At 42.9% G+C, this 13548-nt stretch overlaps 2 protein-coding genes and 2 long non-coding RNA genes across 5 annotated transcripts; 2 read left to right on the top strand and 2 right to left on the bottom strand.

The window, feature by feature from the left end:
* Positions 1–773: 773 nt before the first annotated feature.
* On the bottom strand, positions 774–2310 carry LOC143790796 (uncharacterized). 2 transcript variants are annotated; one of them, XR_013219863.1, is made up of 5 exons: positions 1762–2310; positions 1603–1683; positions 1451–1528; positions 1175–1247; positions 774–934 (listed from the first exon to the last, which is right to left on the bottom strand). It is a non-coding gene; the product is annotated as an uncharacterized LOC143790796 (long non-coding RNA). The 2 variants fall into 2 exon arrangements; XR_013219864.1 differs by lacking the exon at positions 1451–1528.
* A 38-nt stretch (positions 2311–2348) lies between these two features.
* LOC143790780 (uncharacterized) lies at positions 2349–5929 on the bottom strand. Its single transcript, XM_077279179.1, has 2 exons — positions 4859–5929; positions 2349–2537 (listed from the first exon to the last, which is right to left on the bottom strand). Exons 1-2 carry the CDS (start codon positions 5564–5566, stop codon positions 2529–2531), a joined length of 717 nt encoding a protein of 238 aa, XP_077135294.1. The 5' UTR covers positions 5567–5929; the 3' UTR covers positions 2349–2528.
* Positions 5930–6182: 253 nt separating this feature from the next.
* Positions 6183–9728, top strand: LOC143790768 (uncharacterized). The gene is made up of 2 exons (XM_077279173.1): positions 6183–7226; positions 9548–9728. The coding sequence occupies exons 1-2, from the start codon at positions 6519–6521 to the stop codon at positions 9554–9556; spliced, it is 717 nt and encodes a 238-aa protein (XP_077135288.1). The 5' UTR covers positions 6183–6518; the 3' UTR covers positions 9557–9728.
* Positions 9729–9968: 240 nt separating this feature from the next.
* Positions 9969–10859, top strand: LOC143778639 (uncharacterized). The gene is made up of 3 exons (XR_013216491.1): positions 9969–10360; positions 10439–10519; positions 10594–10859. It is a non-coding gene; the product is annotated as an uncharacterized LOC143778639 (long non-coding RNA).
* Positions 10860–13548: the final 2689 nt, after the last annotated feature.

Here is a 13548-nt window from a genome sequence, read left to right as displayed (position 1 = left end):
CTTGGCATGCAAAAAATAAGCCCTCAACCGACCCCAGATCATGAAAAATGGAGACGCTACAAGTATAGGAAAATTGCGCAATTTTTTTTTTTTTAGCAAAGTTTGGAATTTTTTTTCACCACTTAGATAAAAAATAACATAGTCATGTTAGGTGTCTATGAACTCATACTGACCTGAAGAATCATAATAGCAGGTCAGTTTTAGCATTTAGTGAACCTAGCAAAAAAGCCAAGCAAAAAACAAGTGTGGGATTGCACTTTTTTTGCAATTTCACCGCACTTGGAATTTATTTCACGTTTTCTAGTACACGACATGGTAAAACCAATGATGTCGTTCAAAAGTACAACTCGTTCCACAAAAAATAAGCCCTCACATGGCCAAATTGACGGAAAAATAAAAAAGTAATAGCTCTGGGAAGGAGGGGAGCGAAAAACGAACACAGAAAAACGGAAAATCCCAAGGTCATGAAGGGGTTAAAGTGAGGTCCCTACTGCATGACGTTTAGCAAGAGAAAACATTTTTGGGTTATTGCGTGAGATCTGCAAACAGCTTAATTTCAACCCAACAAAATGACAATGTGTGATACAGTAGGCTGTCTAACATTTTGCAACTGAAAAATTTTAGTTTTTTTTATGTACGTAAGGTCTGCAGACAGTTTCTTATCACCACAGCACTAAATGACAAGGTGGTTAAATGACAGCAGGCTGTTTCACATTTAACTAATGAAAAAATATAACTTAAAATGCCATACTTGTGCATGGTAGAGGAGAAAATACCGCACACTCAAAATTTGATATGATGCAAAAAGGTAAATGCCAAATTTATTAACACAAAAAAGAGGTCAACAATTGCCACTGTATTGGTTTTGTAGTAAGGAAACCCGTAGTAAGGAAACCCGACGTTTCGACCCTCCCGGGTCTTATTCATGGGGTTACTAGGAAACAAATAGACAATATAAGCAGCTGTTTGTGACATATTATATACCGAAAATAAACAGAAAATAAAACAAAAAAACAGATACCGAGGCATAATAAAAACATACTATGTACAATATATACAGAGCAACCAGAGGTAACTATGGGGGTACTCTGGGAGGCAGCGAACAATCAGTCTATGGTACAAGAGTAATATCAGCAACTCCCTGCTTACTGAGGACAATTATATTAAAGTTTACCTTCACTCTTTTGTTATTCATACATGGGAGTGGCAGTGTTGGTAGGCAAGAAAAAGGTCCTTTAAGGTCTAACCTGTTGTTATAATAATACAAAGTCAACATTTATGCAGTGTAAATATAAAAAGACAGCAGAATTCCAATAGGTGTAAAAGAGGGTTGCCAGACACGTTTGGTCATAGAGATTAGGAGTCAGTCCCAAAGGAATGTATTGTGCTAAAGTGACTAAGGGGCAGTCTTTGTGAGAGCCAGTGACATAGAAGATAATGTAATGGATACCTTGTGAGACTAATAATCACTCCTATACAATAGGCCAGGGAGTCCTGTAAGGGGTAAGCTGCAGCAAGGTAGGGACACCTACAGAAAATGTACATAGAGTCAATAACACGCACTGTAGGGGCTGAACGTTCAAGTGAACGTATAAAGGATACCTTAAAATGGGTCCGTGAGCAGCTCCTTTGTCATGTATAGAGGGGTCCTGTGTAGAATGAATAGCAGCCTGTAAGGCTGACCTATGGAGGAGGTGTAGTGGATAAGGTTAGCAGATGCAGGGGGAAGTGCAGAAAAGGGGGGGCGGAGGGTCAGTGTACCTGCTTTGTGAAGCGTCTGTGGAATAGCGGCGCATCCCGCGCCCAGCTGTGCAGTCCTGGAGAATGGGTAGCAGTGTGACCGCATGTTCTCCATAAGTACCGCCGGACCGGAAGTGGGCGGTCCCGGACCGGAAGTGACGCAATCACAAGGTCAGTGCATGAGCACTGAGTGTATCTGAGCAAGTAAGGGCAGGAGAATGCCCAAAGATAGGAGTGGGGGCTAGGAGTGTGGCCACAGGGAGGTGATTGTATAGAGGCAGTGTGAACGTCACCTCTCTGTCTATAATGAGGGCGGAGCCACGGGTCAATGGGGAAATGTGTGGGTTAAATGGCACCTGTCCACTGCGATGATGAATGGGTCATACTAAAGATATTGTATATAGAAGATGATTATGGAAAAAAAAAGGGGGAACGTAACCAGAAATGAAAAAATACAAGAATCAAAAATAAAGTAGTAAAAAAGTGAAAATAAAGATAAAAAATAGAAAGTAAATAATAATAATAATAATAATAGAAAATAAAAAATAAAAAATAAAAAATATAAAAAAAAAAAATTTAAAAAATAAAAAGTAAAAATAAAAAATAATAATATAAATAAAAAATAAATAGTAAAAAATAAAATTTAAAATATAAATAAAAAATAATAAATAAAAAATAAAAAATGAAAAATAAAAAATAAAAAATAGACAAGAATGAAAAAAATGCAGATCAGAAACAAAAATAGGAAGGGTACTGACTATTAGGAACTCACCTAATAAGCAGGGGGTTCAACGTGTCTGGAAGGCAAAATAGTAGAGATTAGTTTATTGTAACAGCCAGTCTATTTCCCTGTTGAGACCCTTAGGGGATAGGGTCTCAAGTTTATGAATCCAGAAAGTCTCCCTTAGTTTTAATTGCTTAATGTGATTGCCCCCTCTTCTGGGTCTGGGGACTTGTTCAATTATCTGATACTTGAGTTGAGCCACTGTATGTTTGTGTTTCGCAAAATGTTCAGGGAGGGGTAGCCAGGTTTTATTACAACGAATGGTAGATTTATGGCTCGCGATGCGGTCTTTTATGTGCTGTGTAGTCTCACCTACGTACAGCAAGCCACATGGGCACTTGATGACGTAGATAACGAAGTTGGAGTTGCATGTATGATAGCCATGGATAGGATATGATTTGCCTGTTCTGGGATGTGTCACGCTGTCGGATTTGATGATATTGGAACAAGAGGCACAACTGAGGCAAGGAAACGTTCCGTGGCGCTGTGGGGCCAGTACATTCTGATCAGAGATTGGGCGCAGGCTGCCAACGTCAGCCCGGACAAGTCTATCCCTAATGTTGGGTGCCCTCCTATTGCACATAAGGGGTGGTGTGGAGAAACTAGTTATGCCAGGATAGGCTCTTGCTAGGAGGGACCAATGTTTTTTGATAACCATTTCCACTTTGGGCATAAAGGGGTGGAAAGTATGTACAAAAGGGACCCGGTTTTCGTTGGTGCGTCCCTGAGAAGGTGAGACTGGCTGGAGAGCACGTGTCTTCTCCTGGTTGAGTAATTGTTGGGGGTAATGCCTCTCCCTGAATTTGTCGGACATTCCATCTAGGCGCGTATGGAGTAAGTCCGGATCCGATACTATCCTTGCTACCCTTGTGAATTGGGATCGAGGGAGGCTGTTGCGTGTGGCCTTTGGGTGGCAACTGGAATAGTGGAGGAGACTGTTGCAGTCAGTTGGTTTGGAGTAAAGGTCTGTTGAAAGACGGCCCTGTGCGTCCTTGTGTATAAGGGTGTCTAGGAAGGGAATCTGGTTGCGGTCATACTGAATGGTGAATTGCAATTCCGGATAGATGGAATTCAGAGTATGATGAAATGCCTGAAGTGTGTCAGTAGGTCCAGTCCAAATAAAGAAGATGTCATCTATATAGCGAAGATAACAGCCTACATGTTGGTTATATCGGTCATCTGTGTATATGAAATCCTCCTCGAAGGCATTCATATATGCATTGGCGTAAGCCGGCGCAACGTTTGAGCCCATTGCGGTGCCACGGCACTGTACATAGTAAGTGTCCTCATAAAGAAAATAATTCTCGTAAAGGACCAGTCTCAACAGGTCTAGGCAGAGGTGTATAGAGGCCGGGGATTTGCCCGAGTCTTCCAGTAACCGTTTGGTCGCTGTAATGCCTTTTGCGTGAGTAATAGACGTATACAGACTATTGACGTCCATGGTGACTAAGAGACTGTCTGAAGGAACATCCACCTGTTGTCGTATAACGTTTAGAAAATGTCCTGTATCTAGTATGAAGGATTTGGTAGTTCTAATTAGTGGCGTCAGAATTTTTTCTAGGTAAATTGATAGAGGTGAAAGTATAGACTCGGTGGATGCCACTATGGGGCGACCGGGGGGATTGATTAATGATTTGTGAATTTTCGGAAGGATATAGAAGACTGGAGTGATGGGGTGTGGATTGGTAAGGAATTTTGCTGTCTGTTGATCAATAGTACCCTTGTCAATGTGGATATCAATAACGGACTGGATTTTTTTGCGAATTTCAAAGATGGGGTCTCTGGGGATAATGTTATATGTGCTGGTGTCTGACAGTTGTCGTAATACCTCCGTGGAATATGATGTACGGTCCATTATAACTAGGGCCCCACCCTTATCTGCTGGTTTGACAACAATGGTTTTGTTGTTTTGTAAAGATAAGAGCGCCTGTCTCTCCGAGGGTGTCAGATTAGAACGTGTAGGGAAAAGACCAAGACGGTGCTGGTGGGATAGATCTTTTACATCTTTGTCCACAAAAGAAATAAATGTTTCCACAGGGTGGAACGTCTGGGGTGGGTTGAAAGAACTAGGGTTCCTCAACCCCAATGTTGTAAGGGGGATCTCCGCAACAGAGACGTCCCCGTTAGGAGACACTCTGTTCTCGGAGCCTCCCGCCAGAGTCCCAAAGTGAGTTTTAAGTCTCACGAGACGGTAGAATCTCTGCAGGTCCCTTTCCAGCTGGAAGCTGTCCCAGATGGGGGTAGGGCAGAACGATAGTCCTTTCTGCAGCAGGCCGAGTTCCGCAGGGGAGAGCGTATAACCTGAAATATTGATAACTAGGTTAGTAGTCCTACCTGTGACCGGGTTGTCATTTTTTCTCGATCTTCTTGTCGGTCTGTACGCTGATGTCCTCCCCTGCGGCCTTTGGATAAAAAACGAGGTTTGTAGGAGCCCGTGGATGAGTCGCTTTCCGTGCTGAAAGAACCTGTCTTGCGTTGATATGGCCGACGCCACGGGTTGTTGCCTGCAGAGTCGCTCCATTTATAAACTTTATTGTGTGAGTAATCGTCGTTGTCTCGCTGGAATTTTTGACGTTTCTTCTCCTCTAGAAATTTTTGGTGATCTGCTAGCACTTTGTCAGTCTTGTCCTTTAAATTGGTCCAGTCCGTGGATGTCAATGTAGAGGATAGTTGTGTTTCAATTGCTCTAATGTTGTCCTTTGTTTCTGTGATGGCCTTTTGTAGGAATTCAATAGTTAGGATAATAATGTCCAAAGAACACTTGTTTAGTATTCTCTTATATTTATCACAGTAGTCTGGGTCTTCTGAAAAAAGTGTTGGGCGCAGGTTGCACCTGAGGCCTCTCGGGATCTTGCCCTGTTTGTGATATTCTGCCAAAGTAATGCAGTGTAGGTCATATGAGACCAATTTTCGGCGCTCCTTCTCGTAATCCCTTGTTTTTAGTTCATGTGGAGGGGTTTTCAGAAATTCACTGGAGTTTGAAACTTGCGACAAGATGCTAGAGCTGGTTGCAGCGTCGTATGCGAAGATGTCTGACGTCATCTGGTAGACCGGTGCTACACCAAGCAAAAATTCACTGAAAAAAGAGGAATGGTGTGCACTCTGGTCGAAAGCTAAGGAGGTGCTGGTAGATCAGACCGTGTGGTCAAGTCAATAGTAGAGGAGAAAATACCGCACACTCAAAATTTGATATGATGCAAAAAGGTAAATGCCAAATTTATTAACACAAAAAAGAGGTCAACAATTGCCACTGTATTGGTTTTGTAGTAAGGAAACCCGTAGTAAGGAAACCCGACGTTTCGACCCTCCCGGGTCTTATTCATGGGGTTACTAGGAAACAAATAGACAATATAAGCAGCTGTTTGTGACATATTATATACCGAAAATAAACAGAAAATAAAACAAAAAAACAGATACCGAGGCATAATAAAAACATACTATGTACAATATATACAAAAGAGTGAAGGTAAACTTCAATATAATTGTCCTCAGTTAGCAGGGAGTTGCTGATATTACTCTTGTACCATAGACTGATTGTTCGCTGCCTCCCAGAGTACCCCCATAGTTACCTCTGGTTGCTCTGTATATATTGTACATAGTATGTTTTTATTATGCCTCGGTATCTGTTTTTTTGTGTTATTTTCTGTTTATTTTCGGTATATAATATGTCACAAACAGCTGCTTATATTGTCTATTTGTTTCCTAGTAACCCCATGAATAAGACCCGGGAGGGTCGAAACGTCGGGTTTCCTTACTACGGGTTTCCTTACTACAAAACCAATACAGTGGCAATTGTTGACCTCTTTTTTGTGTTAATAAATTTGGCATTTACCTTTTTGCATCATATCAAATTTTGAGTGTGCGGTATTTTCTCCTCTACTATTGACTTGACCACACGGTCTGATCTACCAGCACCTCCTTAGCTTTCGACCAGAGTGCACACCATTCCTCTTTTTTCAGTGAATTTTTGCTTGGTGTAGCACCGGTCTACCAGATGACGTCAGACATCTTCGCATACGACGCTGCAACCAGCTCTAGCATCTTGTCGCAAGTTTCAAACTCCAGTGAATTTCTGAAAACCCCTCCACATGAACTAAAAACAAGGGATTACGAGAAGGAGCGCCGAAAATTGGTCTCATATGACCTACACTGCATTACTTTGGCAGAATATCACAAACAGGGCAAGATCCCGAGAGGCCTCAGGTGCAACCTGCGCCCAACACTTTTTTCAGAAGACCCAGACTACTGTGATAAATATAAGAGAATACTAAACAAGTGTTCTTTGGACATTATTATCCTAACTATTGAATTCCTACAAAAGGCCATCACAGAAACAAAGGACAACATTAGAGCAATTGAAACACAACTATCCTCTACATTGACATCCACGGACTGGACCAATTTAAAGGACAAGACTGACAAAGTGCTAGCAGATCACCAAAAATTTCTAGAGGAGAAGAAACGTCAAAAATTCCAGCGAGACAACGACGATTACTCACACAATAAAGTTTATAAATGGAGCGACTCTGCAGGCAACAACCCGTGGCGTCGGCCATATCAACGCAAGACAGGTTCTTTCAGCACGGAAAGCGACTCATCCACGGGCTCCTACAAACCTCGTTTTTTATCCAAAGGCCGCAGGGGAGGACATCAGCGTACAGACCGACAAGAAGATCGAGAAAAAATGACAACCCGGTCACAGGTAGGACTACTAACCTAGTTATCAATATTTCAGGTTATACGCTCTCCCCTGCGGAACTCGGCCTGCTGCAGAAAGGACTATCGTTCTGCCCTACCCCCATCTGGGACAGCTTCCAGCTGGAAAGGGACCTGCAGAGATTCTACCGTCTCGTGAGACTTAAAACTCACTTTGGGACTCTGGCGGGAGGCTCCGAGAACAGAGTGTCTCCTAACGGGGACGTCTCTGTTGCGGAGATCCCCCTTACAACATTGGGGTTGAGGAACCCTAGTTCTTTCAACCCACCCCAGACGTTCCACCCTGTGGAAACATTTATTTCTTTTGTGGACAAAGATGTAAAAGATCTATCCCACCAGCACCGTCTTGGTCTTTTCCCTACACGTTCTAATCTGACACCCTCGGAGAGACAGGCGCTCTTATCTTTACAAAACAACAAAACCATTGTTGTCAAACCAGCAGATAAGGGTGGGGCCCTAGTTATAATGGACCGTACATCATATTCCACGGAGGTATTACGACAACTGTCAGACACCAGCACATATAACATTATCCCCAGAGACCCCATCTTTGAAATTCGCAAAAAAATCCAGTCCGTTATTGATATCCACATTGACAAGGGTACTATTGATCAACAGACAGCAAAATTCCTTACCAATCCACACCCCATCACTCCAGTCTTCTATATCCTTCCGAAAATTCACAAATCATTAATCAATCCCCCCGGTCGCCCCATAGTGGCATCCACCGAGTCTATACTTTCACCTCTATCAATTTACCTAGAAAAAATTCTGACGCCACTAATTAGAACTACCAAATCCTTCATACTAGATACAGGACATTTTCTAAACGTTATACGACAACAGGTGGATGTTCCTTCAGACAGTCTCTTAGTCACCATGGACGTCAATAGTCTGTATACGTCTATTACTCACGCAAAAGGCATTACAGCGACCAAACGGTTACTGGAAGACTCGGGCAAATCCCCGGCCTCTATACACCTCTGCCTAGACCTGTTGAGACTGGTCCTTTACGAGAATTATTTTCTTTATGAGGACACTTACTATGTACAGTGCCGTGGCACCGCAATGGGCTCAAACGTTGCGCCGGCTTACGCCAATGCATATATGAATGCCTTCGAGGAGGATTTCATATACACAGATGACCGATATAACCAACATGTAGGCTGTTATCTTCGCTATATAGATGACATCTTCTTTATTTGGACTGGACCTACTGACACACTTCAGGCATTTCATCATACTCTGAATTCCATCTATCCGGAATTGCAATTCACCATTCAGTATGACCGCAACCAGATTCCCTTCCTAGACACCCTTATACACAAGGACGCACAGGGCCGTCTTTCAACAGACCTTTACTCCAAACCAACTGACTGCAACAGTCTCCTCCACTATTCCAGTTGCCACCCAAAGGCCACACGCAACAGCCTCCCTCGATCCCAATTCACAAGGGTAGCAAGGATAGTATCGGATCCGGACTTACTCCATACGCGCCTAGATGGAATGTCCGACAAATTCAGGGAGAGGCATTACCCCCAACAATTACTCAACCAGGAGAAGACACGTGCTCTCCAGCCAGTCTCACCTTCTCAGGGATGCACCAACGAAAACCGGGTCCCTTTTGTACATACTTTCCACCCCTTTATGCCCAAAGTGGAAATGGTTATCAAAAAACATTGGTCCCTCCTAGCAAGAGCCTATCCTGGCATAACTAGTTTCTCCACACCACCCCTTATGTGCAATAGGAGGGCACCCAACATTAGGGATAGACTTGTCCGGGCTGACGTTGGCAGCCTGCGCCCAATCTCTGATCAGAATGTACTGGCCCCACAGCGCCACGGAACGTTTCCTTGCCTCAGTTGTGCCTCTTGTTCCAATATCATCAAATCCGACAGCGTGACACATCCCAGAACAGGCAAATCATATCCTATCCATGGCTATCATACATGCAACTCCAACTTCGTTATCTACGTCATCAAGTGCCCATGTGGCTTGCTGTACGTAGGTGAGACTACACAGCACATAAAAGACCGCATCGCGAGCCATAAATCTACCATTCGTTGTAATAAAACCTGGCTACCCCTCCCTGAACATTTTGCAAAACACAAACATACAGTGGCTCAACTCAAGTATCAGATAATTGAACAAGTCCCCAGACCCAGAAGAGGGGGCAATCACATTAAGCAATTAAAACTAAGGGAGACTTTCTGGATTCATAAACTTGAGACCCTATCCCCTAAGGGTCTCAACAGGGAAATAGACTGGCTGTTACAATAAACTAATCTCTACTATTTTGCCTTCCAGACACGTTGAACCCCCTGCTTATTAGGTGAGTTCCTAATAGTCAGTACCCTTCCTATTTTTGTTTCTGATCTGCATTTTTTTCATTCTTGTCTATTTTTTATTTTTTATTTTTCATTTTTTATTTTTTATTTTTTATTTTTTATTTTTTATTTATTATTTTTTATTTATATTTTAAATTTTATTTTTTACTATTTATTTTTTATTTATATTATTATTTTTTATTTTTTATTTTTACTTTTTATTTTTTAAATTTTTTTTTATATTTTTTATATATTATTTTTTATTTTTTATTTTATATTATTATTATTATTATTATTTACTTTCTATTTTTTATCTTTATTTTCACTTTTTTACTACTTTATTTTTGATTCTTGTATTTTTTCATTTCTGGTTACGTTCCCCCTTTTTTTTTTTTTTCCATAATCATCTTCTATATACAATATCTTTAGTATGACCCATTCATCATCGCAGTGGACAGGTGCCATTTAACCCACACATTTCCCCATTGACCCGTGGCTCCGCCCTCATTATAGACAGAGAGGTGACGTTCACACTGCCTCTATACAATCACCTCCCTGTGGCCACACTCCTAGCCCCCACTCCTATCTTTGGGCATTCTCCTGCCCTTACTTGCTCAGATACACTCAGTGCTCATGCACTGACCTTGTGATTGCGTCACTTCCGGTCCGGGACCGCCCACTTCCGGTCCGGCGGTACTTATGGAGAACATGCGGTCACACTGCTACCCATTCTCCAGGACTGCACAGCTGGGCGCGGGATGCGCCGCTATTCCACAGACGCTTCACAAAGCAGGTACACTGACCCTCCGCCCCCCCTTTTCTGCACTTCCCCCTGCATCTGCTAACCTTATCCACTACACCTCCTCCATAGGTCAGCCTTACAGGCTGCTATTCATTCTACACAGGACCCCTCTATACATGACAAAGGAGCTGCTCACGGACCCATTTTAAGGTATCCTTTATACGTTCACTTGAACGTTCAGCCCCTACAGTGCGTGTTATTGACTCTATGTACATTTTCTGTAGGTGTCCCTACCTTGCTGCAGCTTACCCCTTACAGGACTCCCTGGCCTATTGTATAGGAGTGATTATTAGTCTCACAAGGTATCCATATATTATCTTCTATGTCACTGGCTCTCACAAAGACTGCCCCTTAGTCACTCTAGCACAATACATTCCTTTGGGACTGACTCCTAATCTCTATGACCAAACGTGTCTGGCAACCCTCTTTTACACCTATTGGAATTCTGCTGTCTTTTTATATTTACACTGCATAAATGTTGACTTTGTATTATTATAACAACAGGTTAGACCTTAACCCCTTCCCGACATGTGACGGTATAGTACGTCACATGTCGGGACCCCCGCTTTGATGTGCGCTCCGGCGGTGAGCGCACATCAAAGTCGCGACATGTCAGCTGTTTTTTACAGCTGACATGTGCGCGCAATAGCGGCGGGTGAAATCGCGATCACCCGCCGCTATTAACTAGTTAAATGCCGCTGTCAAGCGCAGACAGCGGCATTTAACTACCGCATCCGGCCGTGCGGCCGGATATGAGCGCATCGCCGACCCCTGTCACATGATCGGGGGTCGGCGATGCTCCTCCATTGTAACCATAGAGGTCCTTGAGACCTCTATGGTTACTGATTGCCGGTGGCTGTGAGCGCCCCCCTGTGGTCGGCGCTCACAGCACACCTGCATTTTAGCTACATAACAGCGATCTGATGATCGCTGTTATGTAGCAGAGCCGATCGGGCTGTGCCTGCTTCTAGCCTCCCATGGAGGCTATAGAAGCATGGCAAAAGTAAAAAAAAAAAGTTTTTAAAAATGTGAAAAAAATAAAAAAAACATAAAAGTTTAAATCACCCCCCTTTCGCCCCAATCAAAATAAATCAATAAAAAAAACCAAAAACCTACACATATTTGGTATCGCCGCGTTCAGAATCGCCCGATCTATCAATTAAAAAAAAGCATTAACCTGATCGCTAAATGGCGTAATGAGAAAAAAATTCGAAACGCCAGATTTACGTTTTTTTGGTCGCCACGACATTGCATTAAAATGCAATAACGGGCGATCAAAAGAACGTATCTACACCAAAATGCTATCATTAAAAATGCCAGCTCGGCACGCAAAAAATAAGCCCTCACCTGACCCCAGATCACGAAAAATGGAGACGCTACGAGTATCGGAAAATGGCGCAATTTTGTTTTGTTTTGTTTTTTGCAAAGTTTGGAATTTTTTTTCACCACTTAGGTGAAAAATAACCTAGTCATGTTAGGTGTCTATGAACTCGTAGTGACCTGGAGAATCATAATGGCAGGTCAGTTTTAGCATTTAGTGAACCTAGCAAAATAGGCAAGCAAAAAACAAGTGTGGGATTGCACTTTTTTTGCAATTTCACTGCACTTGGAATTTTTTTCCCGTTTTCTAGTACACGACATGCTAAAACCAATGATGTCGTTCAAAAGTACAACTCGTCCCGCAAAAAATAAGCCCTCACATGGCCAAATTGACGGAAAAATAAAAAAGTTATGGCTCTGGGAAGGAGGGGAGCGAAAAACGAAAACGGAAAAACGGAAAAAGCTCCGGGGGTGAAGGGGTTAAAGGACCTTTTTCTTGCCTACCAACACTGCCACTCCCATGTATGAATAACAAAAGAGTGAAGGTAAACTTTAATATAATTGTCCTCAGTAAGCAGGGAGTTGCTGATATTACTCTTGTACCATAGACTGATTGTTCGCTGCCTCCCAGAGTACCCCCATAGTTACCTCTGGTTGCTCTGTATATATTGTACATAGTATGTTTTTATTATGCCTCGGTATCTGTTTTTTTGTTTTATTTTCTGTTTATTTTCGGTATATAATATGTCACAAACAGCTGCTTATATTGTCTATTTGTTTCCTAGTAACCCCATGAATAAGACCCGGGAGGGTCGAAACGTCGGGTTTCCTTACTACGGGTTTCCTTACTACAAAACCAATACAGTGGCAATTGTTGACCTCTTTTTTGTGTTAATAAATTTGGCATTTACCTTTTTGCATCATATCAAATTTTGAGTGTGCGGTATTTTCTCCTCTACTATTGACTTGACCACACGGTCTGATCTACCAGCACCTCCTTAGCTTTCGACCAGAGTGCACACCATTCCTCTTTTTTCATACTTGTGCATGGAGCACCATAGAAGCAGTGCACAACACACTTGTAGGACATGTGCCTGCTGGCTTTGCCTGTGGACCTCAGTAATGGCCAAAAACAAATATTCTGGAAGGTAAATATAACAGCCACACTGGACACTAGCTAGCTACACTATCTGACTGATATATAACAGCCTAGCTAACTAGCTAAAATCTTGCTGCTAACAGTTCCAGCATCAGGAGTAGTCTCTCTGCGCTGTTACAGTGTCAAAATGATGCTAAAACAAGATGTCTGCTCTTTAGGCCGGTTTCACACGTCAGTGGCTCCGGTACGTGAGGTGACAGTTTCCTCACGTACCGGAGACACTGACACACGTAGACCCATAAAAATCAATGCATCTGTTCAGATGTCATTGATTTTTTGTGGACCGTGTCTCCATGTGCCAAACACGGAGACATGTCAGTGTTCGTGGGAGCGCACGGATTACACGGACCCAATAGAGTCAATGGGTCCGTGTAAAACACGGACCTCACACGGACATTCTCCGTCTGGGGTCCGTGTGCGTGCAGGAGACAGCGCTACAGTAAGCGCTGTCCCCCACACATGGTGCTGAAGCCGCCATTCATATGTTCCCTGTAGCAGCGTTTGCTGCAGAGAAAATATGAATAATAGTGTTTAAAATAAAGATCTATGTGTCCGCCGCCCCCCCACCCCCTGTGCGCCCCCCCACTGTTCAGAAAATACTCACCCGCTCCCTCGTTGGCTGTCACTCCTTCCTCTCTGCCCCGCGCCTCCTACTGTATGCGGTCACGTGGGGCCGATCATTTACAATCATGAATAGTCG

The sequence above is a fragment of the Ranitomeya variabilis genome, chromosome 1 (genome assembly GCF_051348905.1).
Source record: "Ranitomeya variabilis isolate aRanVar5 chromosome 1, aRanVar5.hap1, whole genome shotgun sequence".
NCBI lineage: Eukaryota > Metazoa > Chordata > Amphibia > Anura > Dendrobatidae > Ranitomeya > Ranitomeya variabilis.
This window is presented reverse-complemented; position numbering and strand designations above follow the sequence as displayed.

Excerpts from the sequence above, each read along its gene's own strand:
- LOC143790780 (XM_077279179.1), bottom strand. The coding sequence starts at position 5,566 with ATGACGTCAGACATCTTCGCATACGACGCTGCAACCAGCTCTAGCATC.
- LOC143790768 (XM_077279173.1), top strand. The coding sequence starts at position 6,519 with ATGACGTCAGACATCTTCGCATACGACGCTGCAACCAGCTCTAGCATC.